The following is a 24,880-nucleotide window of genomic DNA, read 5'->3' on the forward strand; positions in this document are numbered from 1 at the left end:
TTTCCCTCCACGGCATTGTGCAAGGCTGTGAGAGTGATTACGGCGATGGGGGTTTTTTCCCTCTCCGAACAGGAAAGTGTCAAGGAGATATAATTATAATTTCGTCGAGGCTTTTCTTCAACACCGGCGAGAAATCGATGGCACGCCCTTGAACAATTCAATAGTACTACACAATATATTAAGTATTCCGAAGGATGTCGCATGAAATGCACGTCAGGAGCCGATATTTTCCTCCCATAACACGCATACCAATGCAATATTGATGACTGTGGGGACTGTGAATTGTGTGGCATGCGATGAATTTTGCAGGACTGAAATTTCATCTGTCAACTCTCTTGTCGAATTCATATTCATGGCGACGATATTCCGTGCCTTTCAGCACGATGCAATTGTCTTTCTCGAAATTTGTGCCTCTGACCGAATTTTGCAATGGTCGTGAGTCAGGACATTGTTTTCATGCTGCACATAGCGTAAATGCGTTCTTCGTTGATTGACACTCAAGTGCCTTTTATGAGGACATAGTTTCAAGAATAGTTTCCAATTACACTAGGCAACAAAAATGACACTTTTTTCTGCCCTTTTTTGAGGTGTGGATTTTCTGATTCCTTGAGTCATCAGCTTTTCAACGGTACCTTCCTTTTTTCCCTAGACCCTCAAGTTTTCCTTTTAGAGCCTATTTTCCATTTTCCCCTATTTTCACCCACTTTGCCGCACTTATGTGCTCATATCTCGCCCAATTTTCCACGGATTTTCCTCAAATTAGGCTCAAATGATAGCTATTGAAATTACCTACTACTTTGTAAAACATTGTGAGTGTTTTAGATCACTCCTTGTTGGTCAAAAATGATCTTTTGTGAACCACTAGGTAAAAAATTCACCGGGTTTTTACCACTTTTTTCTAAATATCTCCGAAACGAAGAAACTTTTATGTTGGATTATTTTTCCTATGTGTAGAGCACTTCAGGGGATGCATTTCCTCCATACATGCCGAAGTGATATCTCTTCTCTATCTGCCGGAAAAACGAGGTTTTCCCTCGACAAATTTTGCTTTTTTATGCTACGCGCACCCGCTAAAAAACTGAAAGAAGGTACATTTTGCTGTCTACGCATTCATTTAGATGATGATAATGCTTAGATGTTAAAATAAAAGAGAAAAAAGCCAATATCTCGACTTTTTAGCTATTTTAAGTATTTTTTTGTTTTTTATGGAGTAGTTGCATTAAGACCAAAAAAATACCTAAAATAGCTAAAAAGTCGAGATATTGGCTTTTTTTCTCTTTTATTTTAACATCTAAGCATTATCATCATCTAAATGAATGCGTAGACAGCAAAATGTACCTTCTTTCAGTTTTTTAGCGGGTGCGCGTAGCATAAAAAAGCAAAATTTGTCGAGGGAAAACCTCGTTTTTCCGGCAGATAGAGAAGAGATATCACTTCGGCATGTATGGAGGAAATGCATCCCCTGAAGTGCTCTACACATAGGAAAAATAATCCAACATAAAAGTTTCTTCGTTTCGGAGATATTTAGAAAAAAGTGGTAAAAAACCCGGTGAATTTTTTACCTAGTGGTTCACAAAAGATCATTTTTGACCAACAAGGAGTGATCTAAAACACTCACAATGTTTTACAAAGTAGTAGGTAATTTCAATAGCTATCATTTGAGCCTAATTTGAGGAAAATCCGTGGAAAATTGGGCGAGATATGAGCACATAAGTGCGGCAAAGTGGGTGAAAATAGGGGAAAATGGAAAATAGGCTCTAAAAGGAAAACTTGAGGGTCTAGGGAAAAAAGGAAGGTACCGTTGAAAAGCTGATGACTCAAGGAATCAGAAAATCCACACCTCAAAAAAGGGCAGAAAAGTGTTGCACAGTGTTATATACAAAATATTGAAGTTCAGTGAATTGACCAACAAATTGACTTAAAATTCAGTGTGTTTAAGGTTGATTAGGCAACATTTCAGTGGGTCTTTTGTAACATTAAACCGATCAATCATGCAAATAATTTTAGTTGTGCATTGTTAATGTCATTCACATTTTCACTATTATTAATTATACTAACATTCCTTCGCTTCCAAAGCTCTGTATTGCTGCAGTAATTTACAAAGTTTCACGACAAGCTTTATTCTAATGGGAAACACGCCTGACAATGTGTAATATTATGATGTGGTGAAAATGTAAAGTGAGAATTTATGCGATGAGCGACGGAAATTCTGGGAAAATAGCAGATTCACTGTGTCTCGCAGGAATATGAATATGACATATAATTGGAGAATTATGTCAAGAATAATTCAACTTTAAATCCTTTTCTATCAATTTCTTCTGTTGGTAAATTGGCAAGAAATCTGCGTGAGCGGAGTGAAAGCCAATCATTGACCCCTTGGTGAGTGTTGTTGTGGAAAATTGAGTGGATTTCCTTGGCGGGACGAGATTTTTTTTTCTTCTCCACCGCCATTGAAGTCGCGAGCAATAGACTGCGAGAGACAAACTCCAATTACAATTAGATGTTATGTGTTGCTCAAGCCTGCTGTTTGGGTGGAAAATAAGGAGTCTCGTGCCGACAGAAGTGGGAATCAAAATTACAGACTCATTCAATCTACTGAGGCTTCATCCTTATGATTTTATTTATTTTTTTCACGGACACCAAAAAGAGACTGTGTCTGAATTTTTTCTGTCCCACACTCGACGACTATAAAGGGAAGAGCAATTGAGCTGCACAGCATGAAAAGCAGCAAAAAATATATACAGTTTTATCTCTTCCTTCCATTCAGTCCTCTTGGGAAAAGGAATGAGAGCAATAGAGAGACTTTTCTGCTCGTCAATCCAATTAAATTTGAGCAAAATTGAATTCCGCAGAAACTTTACATCAATTCACTCTTGCTTCTGTGTGTTGGAATAATTTATGCAATTGCTTCAGCATTTTGTCAATTCTCCGCTAATTTTCCATCTCTTCAAATCTCACTTGGGTAGTTTTGCAACCCAAAATCGCGTAAAATTACCCACTGTATATGTAAATGGCAGTCGCTATTTTGGTGAATATTGGCTCAGGTATTTCACGATGAGGAACATTTAGGATATGCCCTGATGGGCGGCTCTGTTTGTAGTCTATTAGTCTGCTAAAATATGCAGAAAGATTTTCCTTCGCCACGCCGCTGGGCGAATGCCAGAGGACAAAAGGTGAATAATGTATATCTAACATCCCCGATCTGAGCACCACCCAAGATTTTCGGCCCGTCGCGGGCCGAAAAAGCTCCCCTGCTGTCGGAAGTTTCAGCTTGAATTTTTCTCATTTCACCCCACATTCCACGTCCGCCCCCGAATGGAACACAATATTTTTCAACATTGAGGGTTGTATTTTCTCAAGTTGCGATGATACGGAAACACGAATTTTTCTAATGCCGCTCTCAAAATATTTACTCACAAAATACGCACAATTTTCAACGCGTTGCCATAATATATATGCATACACTTATATATGAGACACTGTAATAGACTGCGTTGTGCTCTTCAGCACACTTCTCTATGAATTTATTGGACAACCTTAATTTAGCAATGGGAATTTGGCAAATGTGTTTACCTCGCGGAAAAAGGCACAAGAGAAAAGAGGGAGAGAGAGAAGCTATAAATAAAATTAAATTGGGTTATATTACTCTTGAGTGGCATAAATTTGTCAATTAGCAAAATTATGATGGATTTTTCCATTTCTCGCCTTCCTTGGCCATTAAGGTTACTAACCTGCGACTCATTTTGTTGAACTCTAAGGTCAATAGAGAGACAAATGAGAAATAAATTGTTCTGATAGCCTAATTCCAATTCGATATCTATCTATTGAATATTTTATACTTGTATTTGCTTTCTTTCTTGTATTTGTTTTTTCGAGTTGAAAAACATATTCTAATTAAATGTAATTTGATGTCACTGTTGATGATGGACAATCAAGAAGATTGCTTTGATATCGAAACACATCAAATTATATTTGAAGATCGATCGAAAATAGTAACTTATAGTGAAGATGTAGATGAAATGTTTTGAAGAAAGTTGAACTCAGAAAATCAGAATTGTGTTTATGCTTAAAATATTGTGAAAATAATTATTGAACACTTAGAATTCCAAGCACTCACACGATTCACAATCCTAATGGTGAAAACACAGCATTTGTAATTTGTAATTTGTCCGCGATCATCTCTTTCTTCCCCTCGCGTTTCGTGTATTTTCTTTCCTACTCTGTCAGCGACCGACTCTGACATGTCGAGACAGCCACTGTGCGAGTAGGAAGGAAAATACACGAAACGCGTGGGGAAGAAAGAGATGATCGTGGACAAATTACAAATTACAAATGCTGTGTTTTCACCATAAGCAAACTCTGTGTGTTCGCTTTGTGCCAATCGTGGTTGTTTAATATCCGTATAAGAGTAATTACACTAAAATAAGAAATAACTGTATAAGAGACTGTTTCAGAGCTCCTTTCTTTGACGTGACGAAAAGATTTTGGGTAAGTCAGGGGAAATGAATTCGCCCAACCTCTCCAATAACTATATTTCACATGGCAAGTGAGAAGATCGGAACTAATCAATAAAGTGTGGTAATCATATGGTAGATGCTTTTCAATCTCTCCACTTTCTGTCTGCCCATCTTGAATGAGCTCTTTTGTGCTGATGGTGATGCTGAATATTAAGGAGCTCCTGGCTGTCTTATCCCTAATTAATGGGTCTCTGGGCGAAGGGGAAATTTATCGCACATAAGAGATGACTCTAAATTAACTCCCTGAGGTGAAAACATTTTCAAGATGCCCAAAAATTAATAACCCTGCACACATATGTATGTATTCTGGCCCTAATTGTACGTGAGAAATAACTCAGGGATGTCAACCGAATAGACCACAGCGTCGCTGGAGCTCAGGATGGAAGTTCTCTCCGGGGAGGTTCTGGCAGGGCTGTAATGACTATACACCACACTCTTTATGACTCACCCTCCGCATTTTCCGCCCCATTGAGAAATGAATGTGTTTGAAATATTGTGCCCATTCCCAGTTGGATATTTTGGATGCTTTTTCGCTTCAAGTGCTACAGAATTTCTTTGATTTCTACACCCAAAGACTTTCTTCATGAGTGGGAAGGTTAAAGCTTCAGACATAAGAGAGGGTCTTCAATTTATTATTTGCTATTACACACAGGTTTCAATAATAAGGAAACCCGAAAGACTTTAAAGAGGGATTGTTAAAAGTTGAAGCTAGTTAAGCAGAATCACAATTTAATGGAAAGTTTGCATGGATCCATATCAGAAAAGGATTACTTGATATACATATTGAGACATTGTGTCCCAATTTTAATACTCTTGCCCATAAATTGAAGCCCCACAGTCGAAACGTGACATACGAGCTTATATTTTCCCCATAGAACATACTGTGTATGTGAATATGAAAATATTTGCAAGTACGTTTGCAAAATCAACAGATAAAGGACGTCTTTTGTGGACAAATTTAAATTTCATATATTCTGCACATAGAATAATCCTCTGGCAGCAGAATCATTACAAGATTATTACTGTGGAGGATGGAAATAAAGTGCTGAAGCGTCTGAAGGTGCGCGCATTTGTGTTATTAGAAAAGTAAATGTACAATTCCATGTTAGAATATTAAGGGATGCTTTTTTATCTGAGGAGAGACGCAAAGATATCTCAAATGCTGATTCCGTACATTGGAAGCATTTTACTGGGCGTGTGTAATATTCATGAGGAATCGTCTAAAAGGAAATTTTTATTTGCGTCAGAAAAGAAGCGTCAAAGGAAAGACGACACGGAATAGAAATGTAACATGGATGGAATATTATTAAACCACCGCACGTGTCATGAGGCCAGAAGGGATGGCAATTTTTCTAAATTCCTCGGCGATCAACCCACCAAAAAAAGCCACTGGAGTGTGAGAGAGGGAAAGAGATGGTGGGAAAATTCGTAGTGAAATTACACATCTTGAGGATGGGTTTTTCCTCCACGAAAGCACTAAGGCAAGAATGATAAAGAGGCTCCACATCCGTTGTGTGAATTCACTCTGTGTGTCTTTTCCCTCCCCAAAGATTCCTAATTTTCATTGAGTCTCTCGTAGACATTATGTTAATTTCATTTCAGGCAACATCAACAGCAATTGTTGGTGAGGTTGCAAAATATAGCATTTATGAATAGAAGAGTCCTCCCGCAAATATGGCCTGGCTTAAGGGATCTAAACGAGATGTCTTTGGGAAAATACACACACACACACAAAATATGTCTGTTATAAATGGCAGTGAGTCCCTAATTAAAATGTCAAATGAGTTGAGAATGCTTGACAACAAAGCCCTCAAATCATTCGGAAAATCCATGAAAACCCTCAGTCTTAGAAATGTTAATTGTTCTGATTTGCGACGAAATGACTGTTTATTGTTGGGTGAAGCAATTGAAAAATAGATACTTAGATGTGAAGAGCTCTTATAATCCATTGGGCACACTTTTCCAATCACTTTTTCATCAATTTTCCATGCAAATTCCTTCTACTCTGCACATAACCCAATTTGCAGCGCGCCGGCGGAAAGCTTCGTGTTCGCAACTTTTGCAATTTGCACAATAGCACAGTGAAAGCCGGATGTGACGTGGAGAAGGTGGTGTGAGCAAAGGATTGTTACATGTGTGGTTCAATTCCAACTTCCCCACTGGCCATTCCTCAGTACAAATGCCAGCGGTTGTGATGGAGATGAAAGGCGAAATTGCCGACACTGAAGTTGCACGTGAAAGCTAACCATGGGAGTGCTCCTGTGGTGGAGAATTTCACGATAAAATGAACATTTTAATGAGATTTGAGGTGGAACAAAACAAAGTGGATAGCAAGATAAATATTAAATAAGGTGAGCTCTCATTAGGAGCCAGTATTATACTTTTTTGGTTGGGTTTTACTCAGAATTTATATATGGGATTACGCTCACCATCGCATAATTAACAACTGACGCTGCTTGTGCTGGCAATATGTGAATTTGTGATACTCTGCGCACTTTCTACAATGCGATGAGTTACATAATTCACTTGCCATCGACGTTCTTTTTTTTTAATAAACTCCTCTAGTTACCCCAAAGTTTAGCCATTCGATATCCATTATGGCACTAATAACATGGATTCTTAAACGAACTGATCGTTGCCAGGCCATAAAAATTCAATTTTCCACCCAAAGTGCATAATTTGGAGAAAAGTTTTGCAGAAAACTCCCCGTGGCTTTGCCACCCAACGGACAAGGAGAGAGAGCTTTCTGGCTGGCTTTCTGAGGAAATGTGCTGAAAGATTTAAGGATAATACATGCCATTTCCTTGGAGAAGTTGAAACAACAGTGAAATATGGAAAATGTGTTCATATATCCAAGAGTTCTCACAATTTCTCTTTTACGCCATTTACTTTAATACTATAGCGAGAAAAAAAATATTTCATATGCTAAAGGGAAAATGGTGGGAAATGTTACTTCCACATGGAATGATTTTCCCTCCGCTCAGATGGCAAGACTGATTGGTATTGATGTGTGTAATCTTCACCCACAACAAGAAATTAATATTGCGTCAGGTGTTGCCAGGTTTAGGCCCTTGAAATTTTGCGCTCATGTGAAAAATTACACTCCAACTCTCACAATGCTTATCAACGGTGGCGAACTAGAGAAAATTAATTAATTTCCAGGCCTAAATATCTTCTATTTTACCCCTTTTTAAACCGATAAGATCTTATCCTCAGTCCTGTTCATTTCGAGGACACCCTTTGTTGTTTTTCGTTATTTGTCATGTGCATCACAGTTCTCAATAATTCTAAATGATATACGCAGTGAAGCGTGCTTTATTTATTCTATTACTGACCGGGATATAAAAGGTCAAATGTGAAAGTCTCACACAAAATTGACGTTCTTTGTGGTAGAGAAAATGGGATTTTTAATGGTCTCATCCGCCAGCGATTGAGGTGTGCTATTTGCTGTGATTTGTCCCTCCACACAGACTCCCATGAAACTTCCCTATCTAGCATGCAGATCCTAATCCCAGCTTAGGCCGCGCTGATGATTTAGCAGGGAGACTCGTAAAATTTAACTGTCATATACAAAAGCATCTGAAGCTTTATGGAGTAATTTTAAATGCAATGAAATTCGCGACAAAGAAGCAACCCACGAATTTGAGCACCAAATGGCCTCTTGCGCATAAATCTTGAGAGGCTTTTACGGCAGCATGATTCATGCTCTTTATTTATTAATTTACACTATGTAAATACTGAGCTTTTTGGGAGAAATATAATTTTCTATGCAATAATTGCTTTGCTTAAGGACACACAACAAATGCTGGTGAGATGTCGTCACATTGTGTAAAAAGATGTGCAAGTACTCACATAACTGCGAAATGTTTTATTTTCTAATCCTTTACACTGAGCACTGAGCGAAACAGATGCGCATTTACGCATGAACTGATTTATATTCTCGTGCAAATGTAATGGGGATATAAAATCCTGCAAAGAGGCCGTAAGTTTCAATGTAAATTCCAAAGGGCCACCAGAGCTATCCAGACAGAATCTAGATCGGAAGATCAAATCTAAGGGTCGACCCGAGACTTTCGGACAGCAAAATCAAAATACTCTCTTCGAAGAAGACCAATTTGAAGAAAAAAAAATGCCGTAAAAAGGGGAAAGAGATAATGGCACTCGAAGCGAAGGTGCGGGAAAGTTTATCCCATCGTGCAAATGACAGCAATTTCCACACCGTCATGAATATTTATAGTTAGACGTGGTTAGATTTTTCTCAGGCGACTTTGTGAGAGCCCCAAGAAAAGCTCACAACACTTCCTGCCAACTCATATATATGTGGCAACTTCGCAGCCACAATATAATTGGGATTGCGGAGGGGAAAAGTTCTGGAAAAGGGGCGGTGGTGTGGTTTTTATGACTCTCCGCGCGATTCTCCTTTTGCTGGCACTTCTCCTGGGCCACATCCTTTTCCTCAGCAGCTCAGCCGGGAGTGGCATAAAATATTTATACAAAATGATTTCTCTTATCCTTCACGCACACCCTCGGCAAATCTCTGTGTGATTTTTATACACACACACGCCGAGAGAGTGTTCCAAGGAAGCGAGTGAAAAGAAATTCACACCCATTTTCTGCATCTTAAGGCGAATGACTATGGAAATGGTCTTACTTGCTCACGCTCACTCTCGCCCGGGAAAAGAAAATTATGTTGAGCGCCTCGAGGAAAACCAATTTGTACTTGTTCTCCCGACTAGAGCGTGGAGTGTTTTAGTTTTTGCGACTTTTCCTCTCGGTGGCAGTTTTGCATATGCTCTTTTGTGAGCTTATGCAAATGATCTAGTAAACACTTTGATTTCTTCATACAAGACTGGTTGTGTAAAAGAAAAGACACAAGCTGTTTAAGTCATTGGTAAGCGATCTATCTGTTTCCCCTGATGACTAAATATAACGCACGCTCTTATTGTTTCTCACGAGAGTTGTCAGTTTTATTGCACCACATCGTGATTTTTCACGTTTTCCACTATTCGAGCATCAGCATGTGATGGAATATTTTTTGCCATCGCGATACTGTGGAAGAGATTATCAATAAATCACAGTCAGATATTTGTGAAAATGTTGTTGAGGCACAATTTCCATTTGTACTTAATCCCTATGGAATAATAAAAAAAAAAATTCTCATTGTCAGCAATGATGGCGTGGGAATGAGAATTTTTAATAATGTCAGCAATTCGTCAAAATGGGAAACATCATCCACTGAATTGTTGAACATCGCATCGTTGAGCGTCAGGGTGAAATTGATTAAATACTCTCGCTATGTTAACTCACTTTCCCACTGTGGGAAAAATTTGACTTCATCCCTTATGTTGTTGGTGCGGCACTGTGATATCCTTCAAGCCAAGAGGAATGTGACGATGGTGTGAGGAGCATTTAAAAAGTTGCAACATCAAGTCTTGCAGAGTGAAAGATGTTCGCCAATGTAAATATTTACTGTGTGTAGCTTCAGAAATATATTCTCGTCCAACGAAACTTTTCCCCCCTTAATTACTTTAACACCCCGTTTATGTCGATAAATCAAATAACTTCCGTTTTTCTCTATCCTCATCTTCATGCCCAACATCGTGAGACAAGAAGTGGTGCGAGATGAGCCAAGAAAAGCGACCCACGTTGGCGAAAGCAATAAGCAAAGTAGATTGGGATTGGGGAAGAGAGCAGAAGAAAGCGGGACGATGATGGGGAAAAAGTTTCAAGATGCCTTCTTGCAGCACTTTGTCAATGTTGAAGGAGGAAAAGTGCGGGCTGTCTTGAGACGAGGCGGGCTGATATGTCATAAAATTATTGATAACTTTCTTTTCCATCTCGCCAAGAATGGGTCTCTTTTTCTCCCAAAAAATACGTCATCACTTTCCTACCGTGCTCTCTATTCAATATTAAACATTCAGTGTTGAATTGTGGAGGAATTAGAATGGAATAAAATCCATCCCATCTCATCTCGCAAGTCCATTTGACCTCTGACATTATCTTCAAGTACCAATCTAGTGAATTTCCATCCACAATACGCATCTCTCAGTCGCCATTCTGCGAACATAACAAGCATTTAAATTTAATTTGATCTTCTGGGAGTCCATGGAAGAGCTTTACGGACGGCCCATGTTGTACATGGTTGGAGCTCATAAATCACTGCAATAAATATTTTATGTCAATTCCTTCCGCCCGCAAAATATATTGCCATTAAGGCCATTCCGTATTGCTTGCTAACTCCGCGAAAAGACCGAAAAATCCCCACGTTTCGCCCAGTGATGTGTATTTCAATTACTATATAGCGCTATTTCCCACGCGAAAAGCTGTGCATTCTGCAGAGTGAAATTTCATGTTAATAAGACTTCAAGGATTATTATTAAAAACTCCACAATGGAGCTTTTCCGTGTTGCTTTCACTCATAGTCGCTTCATGTTCTCTCTCGCTATGTTGCCTATGACGGTTGGTAAATTAGGATATTTTCATTCTTTTTTCCAGAGTTTTCTTCTCTATCCAATTAAGAAAAACATGATTTCTCAGAACAACCACTTAAAATAGCATACTAATTGGACTTTTCTCGAGTTTCTTGACTTTGACCACAGTTGCATCGTCATAAACTTCATTAAATACACTATTTGCATTTCTAGTGAAATTCCTGTTGACATTGTTTAATGAAATACATCTGAGTTCGGCAAAAGTTTGTCATGGAAATTAGTTAGATTGAGCTTAATTTCCATGAATGACTGTTTGAAATGTTGGGAGTAAAAATAAAAGAAAACTCCTCGATTCTAAACCAATTTTCTTGAAAACCCCCCAAAGTGCTGCCATTCATTCATATTACCCATGCTTTCCTGCCAGCATCAAGTCCATTTTGAGCCCATTTCGTTAGCACCCTTAGCTTTTATTGTGCTCTTCTCATTATTCTGTATGGATGATAGGATTAAATATTCACACTTTCAATATTAGGGTATTCGCCAGATTATTGTTATTCTGCTACTTTCATTCTCTGATAAATAAATCGATTTCGCCTCTTCGCAAAAGCACGCACTGAATTATTGAGAAGTGAAAATGAAAGTTGGAAGCATCATGAGAGCATATTTTACATTCACCCAATATTGATGTGTTCAATAGGATGTGTGTGTGTGAAACACGAACTGAGATTATTAATAAGAGTGGCAGATGGAATTCTTTTCGCCTTTGCCTCGGCACGTTTGGCCAATCCACGGCTCAAGGGCGATATTAATAAATTCAGAAACAATTTCCACACCCAAATGGGGGTTGAAGAAGAAGGTGAATAAGTGCGAATCTCCTCTTATTTGTGGCACAGCGTCGTGTTGTTGAGGGGTGAAAAACTGGGAATCCTAGAAACATGCAGAAAGACAAGGTTCTTACTGAAACTTACTCTAATACCCACAATAGAGTTGATATTTGCTATTCATTTTGGCAATCCTGCTATAACTATGAATAAAAACTCGAGAATTTGCTCTGCTTTTTGTAAAAATTTCACGCTCGGAATGATTCAAAATAGGGGATTTCTGCAAAACGAAAATGCAAATATAAGAAGATGATCCTTAACTACTCCCAGCAAGTCACTTTTCTCGACTCTCAGACTAAATGTTTGCACTGTGAACCCCTCGAATGGCGCTGAAATCTTAGGGCTTCGGCAATCCCACGAGCCTCAGGCATTTTCCGATTAGGGTGTGTCAGTTCTCTCTGCCAAAGATAGAGAGAGAGACAATGCTGGGTGACCTACATTTCATCGGGTCGCCTTCTCGGTGGATCTGCTCCCCTTTGACACAACGTCATCGTCATCATCATCGCTGGGATGCGGATTAACGTGTGTCTGTGGTGTGAGTCGACAAATCCACCTCTCATGTAAAATTGAAAGGGCGTACGAAGGAGAGTCTCGAGGTGGGATTTTACGTGCCTCCAGTGAATGGCTTAACTACTAAAATGTGTGACACTGAATCCCAAATACTGTGCCATGCGAAACTCCACGGCACTATTTCGGCATCAATATGCCAAGATCTCGTCAGTAGCGCTAAATCCCATAATGAAGGCGAATGGAGCACAAAAATATCATTTAATATACCTATATCAAGGGGGAGATGGACTTTCTTAGATTGTTTGCACGCTAACTTACCAAAACCTAATATAACTCAATTAACCAAAAAAAAAAACTACTATTTTTGAGCTTATGTTTGACTCTAGTACAATTTACACCGTTTCTTGGCATCAAGGATCCAGCATAGCAATGTTTATCGCATGCAAATCCTTAATTCTGCTATTTCTTTACAATTCGACTTAGGCATAGGAAGAATATATGTGCTGAAATGCGAATTATTCACTCAATGTGTCCAAAACTTGTTACATAACGTAGAAAAGTATTACTATGATTTTTTCTAAGTGTCTAATCAGAGGGAAGTCTAATAAACAAATATTATAAGTTTTGCTCACTTTAACTTCCAAAGATTTCCACTGAGTTGTACACCATCTTCTGATCACCATATCTCCCCCTTGGTCTATATGTATTACTTTCAATCATCACTCAATTAGCATGATTTTGTCGAAGGATTACGCCGGAAAGCCTGTGCTGCTCGACTGCGTAAATTAATTTTCTGGCTATGCCAGTGAAGTGGGATTACTGGTTGTTTTAATATGATCCACACTATATTGACATTTGAATTAAATTTTTATTATGCATGATTATTGATTTTCTCAAAAACACAGAAGCAACCAAATTCTCTGCCTTCGCAATATAATGTACACTTACTCCGTGACTGTACAAACATGTGTACAAAGCGGCAAAACAAACGGTTTGCCGCAAATTTAACTTGAAGAGCAAAACCCTTTTGTGTGGTACATGAAACATGAAATTTTCCCTACATTGCAGATGGCTTTTTACACAAAAGCTCTGCATTGGCAGTTGAAACTCTCGAATTCTAATTGGAAAATATATACATGTGAAAATGTCTTCCTTTCTTCGTCCCTTTTTCATTGTTTTCTGAGGTAACATTGTGCAAACTCTGCGCCGGCATTCAAATGCAAAAGTCACCCACAATTTTCCCTTACACGCGCGCGCCGAGAATTTGCATTTTTCAATGTTCTCGAATATAAAATTTCAAATTACGCTCGGTTACATAATAAATTATTCATTGGACGTCTCGGCTGGGGCGCGTCTCGTAGAATTCTTATGGGATTTCCATCCAATTATGGAAAAGTTGCATCGTGTTTTGTAATGGTATTTTGCAGGGATAAAAATATGTCATGCATGGTTTGTATGTGTCTGTGATTTTTCCTCGGGGATTATATTGGTTTTTTATACCGCTGGTATAGATTCGAGAGCTTTGCTGGCGGTATTAAAATGGTGAGACTATTTTAGAAAACACTTGAGAGCTTTGGAACGATATATTTTATTACAATTCACAACATGCAAATTTATTGTCTTTTTGCTCGTGCGAAACAAATTAATGAAAATTTATATTCACTTCTCTGTTTCATAATGTTAACAATTTCATTACTGATAACGCAAAAATATTCCACCTCAAATTTAATTACAGAAATTGCGCACACTTCAAAAGTCATGCCGACTGAGTTTTTGTCATTATCAGCAAATCATTGGCAAAAGCGAAACATTTTCATCTCTCATAAAATTTGCTCCATGAGCTTCAGTGGAGATAAAAATCTGGTACATCCTCGAAACATGCCGGAACCGGAAGATGAAAGAAGAGGAAAATTTACAAGACCCACCCTTGTAATTGACCTCATCACACCCACAAGCGTTCGCACTCCGGCTCTTCCCACCAATTGGCCACGAAATAAGAGAAACTGAGGAGGGAAAATGCAATCTCCCGAGGCTTATTTTTCCCTCCTGTGTCATCAAATACCACATTTTTTTTCTCTCTCTGACATTGTTGTCAAATGGGGGAAAAATACCAGAGATAATGGTATATTTTTCGGTATTGTTAAAAGCGACAAATTGTTGTGATGTTTGCCATTCAATTATTTAATACGTCTCATCATTTGTACTGATTCGCATTCAATCATGAGAGCTTTTTGGAATTCCGGGTGTTTTTTGCATATATAAATTCATTGTTCACTAAATGAAAGGTGAAATTTCAATGGAAAAATATAACATCACTTTTTTGTGGCTTTCAAACGAACGAAAATCACCCTTAATGGTCGACATTGTTAGGTATTTTCCACGAAATCAAACCATTTCCCAGAATTGTCCTTTGCGAATAATGAAACTCGTTGGTGTTTAATTAAGTTTCGTGCACATCTCTTTCCCTATTTTACTAAATGAACCTTCAAATAAAGATAATTAATGCAAAAAACGTTCTCGGAACATACATAAATTTGTGAAAACAAATTCCTGGTATAAATTTCAATGTCGGATTTGCCAAATCCACTAATTTATGTGAATTTTCTGGAACAATTTAAGGTGAAAAAGTGCCATTTAATCATTTACTAACGATTTTCACTTAATTAGTTACACTGAGGGGATGAATTCTATAATTAAGTGTTTATTAGATCATTTTGAGGAGTATTTGTGCGGAAATTAGGGTGTTTTGAGACACAGATTTAGGTGTTTTCTGCAAAAAGCACAACACACATTTTGGCTGGAGTTTCGTTCATTTTGCGAAGAGCATAAATCTATCAGAAAGAGTTTGCAAAATCAATAAAGTAACTTTGGGATCACACAAGGACGATTTATAGGCGATGTTCGAGGATGTTTTGGGAGTGAATATATCAAATGGCAGACTTGTGTTGGTGTGGGAAGAATTTCAAGCTAAATATGAGATAACTGAGTCTCAATTTCGCAAGCAAAATTGCTTCGATAAATTGCAAATCCACTCGAGGAATGAAAAATATCAAAATTCAGTGTGTTTTTTTCTGTTATTTTGCAATCGAAACTCTAAAAGATTTCCCGTGGGCTAAAATCGATTCCAAGTTGGAAGGAAAACTGTGAAATATTAACTCCTTTTCCCTAAAGTCTTCGTGAATTCTTGGAGCGCCGGTGACCCAGTTTATTTAAAGTATTATTTTGATTGAGATTTTCCATGGGAAGATGGTGTAAATAGATACTTCGACGTCGTGACGGAGGTTCCTCTGGATGTTGAACATGATTTTGGTGGGGGAAAATAATCTTGTTGGGATTTAAGGGAAAATTTCATTGACGTCATCACGGATACCTGATCATCCTCTTGCACTCGCCGCAATCAAGCCAATGGAAGTTCGAAATGGGAAAAATGGTGGAAAAATCAGGGACAGAAAACTTTCTTCTGTGGTAATTTCTCTCGCAAACAGCTAGTTAAGTGCGTCATTTGTCCGCCCGTGAGAATTCTTGAGGAAGATAACTTTGTAATACATCAAATATGCTTTCATTGGTTAATTTGATTGTATCATAAACTCAACCTCTGAACTTTCAACTTGGCCTTGCTTTTGACTCATATTGTTAGCTTCCTTTGGACACGCCTTGTGAAAAGTGTTTTCCGCGCGACATAATTTTCCCTCCTTTGACGCGACTTTCACGCTTCAGTGGTGAAAATAATTGGAAACAATTCGCATGTAAGCTCTTGGCGTGGCCAAAAATAACTTTGCACGTGTATCACAATTGACGATTGGCGCCTCGAAGGTTGTCGATTGAGTATCACTTTGCATTTTATGGTGAATTTTGTTGACTGACTGTCAGGGAAATTATTTATTGAGCGACAAAGCCAACAAGTAGACCGTTGGAGTGAAAGTGACAGGAGTTGCGCTGGGATGGGATAAATGGTAAATTAATTTTCTGACCACATCTACTTTAGCCCAAGAATATATTCGTCACAGTGCCGAAATGCTCTGGATTCGAAGTGAAGTTGGTCAGTTTATCGTTTGAGGCTATCGTCATAATCCGTGTGTAAAGTAATCAATCAAGTATTTAATAGACATTCTGAGTGCTCTTGAGCGAATAATTCGGGAAATTGAATGTGAAATGAGGAAAATGGAAAGATATAGAGGGAAAATAGTCGAGATTACAAAGTTTAATGGGAATATTCGAACGGTTCTCTTGACAGACTATAATCGTAAATCTCTCATTTAATTCCCCAATCGACAGGCAAATGTCTTATTACTAAGGAAGAAGTGCTCTCTTCAATCTCCTCTCCATTTTCCATCGATTGAATTTATCCAATACACTTTGCACAGGAATCAATTGAAAATGATATGACTTTTTTTTTGGCATAAAGTCACCTCTCAAATCCCAGGAAATTGATGTGATTTCTCTTTGTTGCAGGAGATGCTACGGATGATCAACCCTTTGTTGCCAACAACGAAAAATCAACACACTATGACACGAATCTTTATTTATATTCGGTGAGTATAGCCATAGCATAGTGATTTTTCCCAAAGTCACTTGAGCTTTTACCCCGATTGCATGGCGAGTGAAACCACTGCTGGGTTGAAAGGTGAATGAGATGGACGCAGAGAGGGAAAATTGCTATTTGAAATTCATTGAACCAAGTCCATTTTCATTCAGAAGAAGAAGAAAAAAAGGGATGAGAAAATAAAAACGAGTTCTCTTTGGTAGCAGAATTAGACCTTCTTCTATATGGTAAAGCAATAAATACCCAGTCGAAGGAGGGATTTTATGATGATGCTCTCGAATCCTCTTTTTTTCCGTTGCGCCTCCCTTTTGCTCCCAATTCAAGTTATACACACATTCGCCCGACCCCTTCAATTTAAACCCCTTTTCGTGCTAATGAGACCTCCTCCTAATTGGGTGATCCCATTAATGAGTTCATCGACAAGAGTATTAAAGTTCTCTCCTGTGTTGAGCAGATTACGTGGTTCGGACCAACCAAAAAGGAGGGAAAATTGAAAACCCTGACCCTCTTACGTCCAAAGGCTCTTTGTTCTTTCGGACATCATCGGCGGCGTAGTACATCACTTCTAACGAACACAAAAGCTCTCAATGAGAACACTTAGGAAGAGCGGTTTAATTCCTGTGAAGGATTTATGAAAATTCTTTGAAAAATCCCTGCTGTAAGAGAATTAGGCAAACGTTGTATTCGTTTGCCTTTCTCGTACGAACGAATACTCAATTTATTATTCATAACAAATTGAGAGCTATTGTTAATGCTCCGTAAGATGCTATAAAAAAACCTGTGAGTAGCATTCGTTTGGAAAATTCGAGAGAATTCTGTCCAGAGCTGAACGAATATATACTAAAGGTGAAATTTTGGCCGAGAACAGTCAGAAAGAAAAAAAAACTTTGAAGGACATTAATTGTAAAGAGAAGAGACTTGGAATGGCTTCTACAATCTGATGATTATACTGTTTGACGAGTCAGTTGTTTTGAATCATCTTCCATAATCTTATCGTCAAGATTTCTCTACTTTTGAATCCTGCCAGGATATCCTTCATCTGCTGCAAATAGCAAAGTTGTGTTGACGAGGAGAAGAGAAGATGCCCTAAAGCATCCATCTGAATCTTAGCATGAACTTTATAACATCTCATCCAGATAATATGTAGCAACAAAAGCTCATTAATAAACCTTCAGGATTTTAAACAGAATCTCATTTCATGTTAAATGCACAACTAACTTCCACTCCTACTCAAATTCTTTGTCTTATCTTACGAATTTGCAGGAAGAAATTGATACAAGGCCACGAATATCAACACTTATATCTTCCTTGGCGAATTATTCCAATACGATTCCAGCTGCATCGGAAGCGGACTCGAAGCCTCCACCACCATCGGCCCGCATGGGTGAGTTTCCCTTTGATAAGCAACCTGCATAGGCAGATAGTTATTCTGGAGTGAATAATTTGATTATACGAAATTAACCACTTTAATTATGCATTTTGGTCTGAAATTTGCATTAGGCCCCAAAGTAATCTTGATATGCAACACCACATGTGTTGAATCACGCATTAATAGGCTAAACATAGCAAAAGACCAAGAGAATTTCATTGAGGTCATGCTCACTATCTATTGCGTCTCACAATGGAGCCACATAAAAAGGAAATGGATATTAATTTTTTGGAGAATTTATGGTTTTCCCATTATAATCAATGTGATGTAATGACGAAAACATTTTCTCCAATATTAGATTTACGACAGTGGCAAATATAATATTCCGAAATATAGATTAAATTTTCTAGCAAAGGTGCGACTGTACTTAATAATTGCCAACATTTCTCTTGCTTATGCACAAAATTGATGTGACAATTCGCATTTTTCATGGGTCTTTTGATCTGCTTGAAAATTTAACATTGTCATTTTCCAATCATTTGCCACAACATTGATTTTTACAGAATAATAATTTTGATTGTCATCCCGAACAGAGAAAATGATATTGGCAATTTATTGGTCAATTGACTACAAATACTTGTGACATTAATGACCTTACATATTTCGTGGTAAATGTAAAATTAATGTGACGTCTGTTGTCTGTTTAATTTATTATTACATTATATTGCAAAATGTTAATGAGTATAATACTTTTATTTTCACCTTTTATACCTCTCATACCGTTCTTGAGGTTATTAATCGTAAGCTTTATTGTGCATTTTCATGATATGGGGAAAGGAATAAAATTGCTGCGGTAGTAAAAGATGAAAACATCACGACAGAGTGAGAATGCTTTATCAATACGCACAGAAACAATTTCAGTGACAAAATGTTCAATTCAATTCACCAAATTGAGAGTTCTTCTCGTTCTTTTGCCTTTTTCTTTTCTTGTAAGCAATTGTGCGGGAATATTTCTTGGGGGACATTTTAATGCTGAGCTGATTTCATGATTTATTGCCCATCGAACTCGGGTCTCCGCCACTCGAGTATGATTCTTTTATGAAGCATGTCAATTCATTCTACCTGTGTTTTTCAGGCACACTGATTGGCGTGTATCTCCCTTGTATCCAGAACATTTTCGGTGTCATCCTTTTTATTCGTCTAACATGGGTTGTGGGGACGGCGGGTGCTATTTTTGGATTCCTCATCGTTCTGACATGCTGCTGTGTGGTGTGTACCAGCCACTGATACCAATCAACTGCCAAGGGGGTGATAATATGGCCGAAATCTGTACACCACAATCCTGACACTTCCATGATTTGCTTAAACTGCTTTCTTACAAAATTGTGATAAATGAGATTGAAATCAACGATATTCAGCAACATTTGCTGTATATTTTTGGGTTTTATCACCCTGAAAATCAACTGAAAACTGACTGAAATCTAAGTTACAACTTAAAAACTGAGGATTTCAGACAATATTTTTCATTTTACAATTTTACAAAATCTTTATTAGAATCTTTCTAGTTTAGAATCACAGCTGTTGGGTGAGTAATTTGAGGTTATGTCTGACTTTATTGCTGTTTTTCTCTACTCAGCTTCCAGAATTGGGATTTTTACTTAGTTTAAATGCGCAATTTTATTGCAATTCGGAAAAATTGCATTTGAAATACAAGAATTTCTATTTTAATGAATAGATTTCTATGATTAAACTATTTAATATATTCAAATTCACATTCTAATACATCTGCTGAACTGTACACCACCTCTGGCCACATTATCTCCCTCTCGGCCACTGCCAAATTAAGCCTCTGGTCGCATTTTCGGATAACTTTGTCTCTTTTGCAGACTATGTTGACAGCAATTTCGATGTCTGCAATTGCGACAAATGGTGTCGTACCGGCTGGTGGCAGTTATTTCATGATCTCACGGTAGGGATAAAAAAGCGTACAGCAAAAACGTAGCGCAAAATGATGGAATGAATTTCACCCACGCAGGTCACTGGGCCCAGAATTCGGTGGCGCCGTCGGGATGCTGTTTTACACGGGAACAACGCTAGCAGCTGCCATGTACATCGTGGGCGCGGTGGAAATTGTTCTGGTGAGTTGCCTCAAGACGCTCTCTGCACGTGGAGGAGAGTGTTTGCATGGGTGGGAAATATGATAATCATCAGGAAACATTCCACCTTGTATTATATATGTTATGAGAATAAGTTGTGAGCAACCTTTTCCACGAATAACGTGAAAGATATGAGCTTTTGATGCTCGCAATTGTTATGAAAAGGGATGTGAGTCTATGCAGAAAACACGCTTCTTATAAAGTCATTATCTGAGTATAAAAAGGGTTCGCCGAAACCGTCCATCAATCCAAAACACCCAGCCTTGATTTGAAAATGCCTACAACAATTGTTGCCAGGGAAATAAACACACCACAAACTTTATTGTTAGTGAGTTTCTGTTGAGTGAGCATAGAAATCAACGAACGTTGTAAACTTTTAAGATTTTTAAGAGCTCTTTTGCGAATTTCTTAATACATCTTCCGAGGTTTTCTTAAATTTTTGATAATGTTTCAATGATTTGATGTTGAAATTTGTGAAATAGAGTAAGTTCTCTTAGGTGATTGCAAGCTTCTGGGAATCCAAACTGCAGAAATATTGAGAAGGCAAGGCTGTTAAGGTCCTGCAAGCATGCTTTTCTCCCTTTCTTATCGCTTTTCGGAACAATAAGACCCACTGAAATGGACTTTGTGTGGACTAAATTGTTGCTATCGCCTCGGCACTATTGCCTTTTACTGTTATGGCATTTCTCGGGGACTCATAACATGAACTTGACCAAATATCCCGGAGGGTGCGTTGAGGCAATTGTGCTCGGTCGGCTAGGATGTATGACAAGACGCAATCAATGAAGAAATACTCCAATTTACCCACGGCCCTCTTTATCCCCATGAACAGACCTACATGGCTCCGTGGCTATCAATCTTCGGTGATTTCACAAAGGACGCCTCGGCGATGTACAATAATTTCCGGGTGTACGGCACATTTCTCCTGCTTATCATGGGTGAGTAATTCAATAGTGATTACGAGGATGGGATTTTTCTCAAGAGTGTCAATGTAAATCCTCTCGAAATCTCTATCCTTTTTTTCTCACACTCTCTCTCTCTCTCTCTCTTTTAGGTACAATCGTGTTCATCGGAGTGAAGTTTGTAAATAAATTCGCATCAGTGGCTCTGGCCTGTGTCATCTTCTCCATAATTGCCGTCTACGCGGGCATCTTTGACAACATCCATGGCAACGACAAGCTACAGTAGGGCAACATAGGCAATAGGAATTTAATTTTATACACACTCTCACGTCTGCACCGTCCAGATCTCACCGTCCTTTTGTTTATTGTTGCCGATTTATTCATAACACCTTTACACCTTGCTCATCCTTCCACTCTTTGTCTCTCTGTGTCAACAGTGTGGCTCTGCAGCGACATCCCACTAGAGTCCTATTGTGCTTTGAGTGCCCATTGAAAAATTCCTGCAAGATTCATCAGCGATAAAGCAGAGTCGAAAGAATCCTTTCTTATGTCAGACTTTTCCTGGAAATCTATAAAATTTCTGATTCATCGTGATTTTTTTTGGTGAAAGATAGCGAAAAAATAGGGGATAAATAACAGCCAAAAGTGCTGCAATACACAATTTGGCTTGATTTTCTCTCGGAAATAGGAAGATTTTAGTGGAATGTCGTGGTGACTCTGCGACCCGCAGAGTAATCACCAGGCCGCACAAAGAGAGACACACTCTGATAGATGTGGGTGTAATCTTTCACAAAAACTGTCATGATATTTCTCTCTCGCCTGCAGCATGTGCGTCTTGGGCAAGCGTCTGCTGAAGGATATTGCCGTTGAGAATTGTACGCAGGAAGAAGGTGGGCAGCTGTGGAATCTCTTCTGTGCTGAGCAACCGTGCGATCCGTACTTCTTGAGTCACAATATATCAATCGTGCGTGGCATCCGAGGACTGGCCAGTGGTGTGTTCTTCGAGAACATCCTGCCGTCGTTCCTCGAGGAGGGGCAATACATCACCTATGGGCACAATCCTGGCGATGTGGAGCAGCTCGGAAAGCCGTCTTTCAATCAAGTCTACGCAGACATCACGACTTCGTTCACCATTCTAATCGGCATCTTCTTTCCGTCCGTCACTGGTGAGTGTCTCCCTTGGCGCCGCCTCCTTATCCCGAGCAGTCAGGCGGTGTCGTAAAATTCGCCCCCATAAAGGCGTGTGGTTTACGGTGAGATCCGTGACCATGCGGTAAATATTATGCTTAATGATGTGAGGAAGAGGATCAGGAGTGCTATAAAGGGTTTTGGAACAATAGCGAAATATATTGCTCAGTGTCGTAAAATATAGCATAAAATACACTTTCAGTTACTATAAGTTGAAAAATTTCTAACTTTCACACTTCAAGAGCTTCAAGATGACAATTTTCACAGTGACACCATAAAAATTTTCTCCGTGCAAGTTTCGTGATGCTATTTATTCTGCCACTACTGTACTCATTTTCACAGGGTTTGCGAGGAACATAATGAAGCCCTAAGAGGGATGTCATAAATAGCTAAATATTTGCAAAATTTAATTTTCATCATGTTTAAGCACTACAAATATTTTTGCCATATATTTGATAATAAATATTGTGGGTGTTTACCTATTTGCAAACCTCAAACCCTTTTCATCACACCCGATGAGCCACAATTGGGACAAATTATAAAGCCATTCAACATGCAATTTTCACTCATGCTCGCTTCCTTTCTCAGGTATAATGGCCGGATCAAATCGATCTGGCGATTTGGCCGATGCCCAAAAGAGCATTCCCATCGGAACAATTTGTGCCATCCTGACGACCAGCATCGTCTATCTGTCGTGTGTCCTTTTGTTCGCCGGAACGGTGGATAATCTCCTGCTGCGCGACAAGTCAGTATTCCCGGCGACAATGGCTGTGATGAATGTGCGCTATCGCGACCGAATTCACTAATCCGCGACTCTCTCTCTCTCTCTCTTCCGCGTGCCAGATTCGGGCAGTCAATAGGTGGAAAGTTGGTGGTGGCGAACATGGCGTGGCCCAACCAGTGGGTCATCCTCATCGGCTCCTTCCTGTCCACCCTCGGTGCTGGTCTGCAGAGTCTCACGGGCGCGCCGCGATTGCTGCAGGCCATCGCCCGCGACAGCATCATCCCCTTCCTGGCGCCGTTCTCCGTGTCGTCGAGTCGCGGCGAACCCACCCGTGCCCTCATTCTCACCGTCTGCATCTGCCAGTGCGGCATTCTGCTGGGCAACGTCGACTATCTGGCACCGCTGCTCTCCATGTTCTTCCTCATGTGCTACGGCTTCGTCAACTTGGCCTGCTTCCTCCAGACCATCCTGCGGACGCCCAACTGGCGGCCGCGCTTCAAGTACTACCACTGGTCGCTGTCCTTCATCGGGCTCTTCCTCTGCATCTCCGTCATGTTCATGACGTCGTGGTACTTCGCCCTCATCGCCATGGGCATGGCCGTGCTCATCTACAAGTACATCGAGTACAGAGGGTGAGTACCAAGGCGGAGACACTCTCTTCGCCACAGCGCAGAACTTTCGAAGGCTCTTGTGCCAAGAAAAGCTATTTGTCTCACTTAAGCGATTGCGGTTTCTCAGTGTCAGAATCACTTCGTAAGTCAAATGAATCAAATTTACTGCTAAACTTCCACTTGAGCCAAAAGGAATTATATTTTCCAGCAGTTTCCCGGGCACATTTTTAGATTTCTCCATACTTTCTGCATTTTCTTTCTGAACAGAAAGTCAAACTAAAGACGAAAGAGAGCAGAAAGGGAGAGAATCCCTAATTTTCGACAGTAAATTATGAGTCAATAGATGACTGAAATTGACAATAGATAAAATAGATGACTGAACAAAAATCTTCAAATAGGACTTACCAATTTTCCTGGAAAGGAAAATGAATTTCAGCAAAATAAACCATAATAAGCTCTGCTTCTCTATTTAATACATCAACCTGCTAATCTTCCTTAATTAACCCGCAAAAGCCAATGTGATGAAAAACTTTAATACAACATCACGAAAATACTTCAGCTTAACATGACACAATGCGATGTGTTTCAAAGACAAAAAGCGGAGGATGAAGTGGAAAAACAATTCTTGGCGTCCTGATCAGCAGTTCCAGGAAATTTTCAGGCTGTGTCACAACAATTCTTAGAAAAGTTTCTTATAGATAAATTATCTCTTCGTTATTCGAACTTGGGTATGTGTGTGGTGATGCTCGATTTGAACTTTGAATTGTGTGCATTTCGCTACGTATTTTTGATCAATAAGCGATTGTTGGCAACTGAAAATCTGTTAAAAATTCAGACGATTTCTCTGTCAGGTGCACACAAGGATGGCACATTGAGAGACCCATGAATAGTAGATGTTCTGGTTTCGTTTCCCCTCTTAAGTTCCCACACTCGACGTACAAATATTGTCACACTCGAGGGACTTGTGGAGGAAAACTCTTTTGATTACCCGAGCAGTGCGGCGCTCCCCAATGAAAAATCATGCCCATCACTCGCGTGAATATTCCAT

At 39.2% G+C, this 24,880-nt stretch overlaps 1 protein-coding gene across 10 annotated transcripts in view; it reads left to right on the forward strand.

Moving 5' to 3' along the window:
* The window catches only part of LOC132256273 (solute carrier family 12 member 4), a 63,331-nt gene that overhangs the window by 31,457 nt on the left and 6,994 nt on the right, over positions 1-24,880 (forward strand). For all 10 annotated transcript variants that reach the window (XM_059752591.1, XM_059752594.1, XM_059752595.1 and 7 more), the window contains 10 exons: positions 16,792-16,871; positions 18,146-18,266; positions 19,387-19,520; positions 20,138-20,220; positions 20,287-20,389; positions 21,240-21,345; positions 21,462-21,591; positions 22,135-22,475; positions 23,086-23,242; positions 23,341-23,853. In XM_059752591.1, coding sequence (XP_059608574.1) covers positions 16,792-16,871; positions 18,146-18,266; positions 19,387-19,520; positions 20,138-20,220; positions 20,287-20,389; positions 21,240-21,345; positions 21,462-21,591; positions 22,135-22,475; positions 23,086-23,242; positions 23,341-23,853 — 1,768 coding nt within the window. The remainder of the gene's footprint in view (positions 1-16,791; positions 16,872-18,145; positions 18,267-19,386; positions 19,521-20,137; positions 20,221-20,286; positions 20,390-21,239; positions 21,346-21,461; positions 21,592-22,134; positions 22,476-23,085; positions 23,243-23,340; positions 23,854-24,880) is intronic.

This window comes from Phlebotomus argentipes, unplaced genomic scaffold, assembly GCF_947086385.1.
Source record: "Phlebotomus argentipes unplaced genomic scaffold, Phlebotomus argentipes genome assembly contig_5, whole genome shotgun sequence".
Classification (NCBI taxonomy): domain Eukaryota; kingdom Metazoa; phylum Arthropoda; class Insecta; order Diptera; family Psychodidae; genus Phlebotomus; species Phlebotomus argentipes.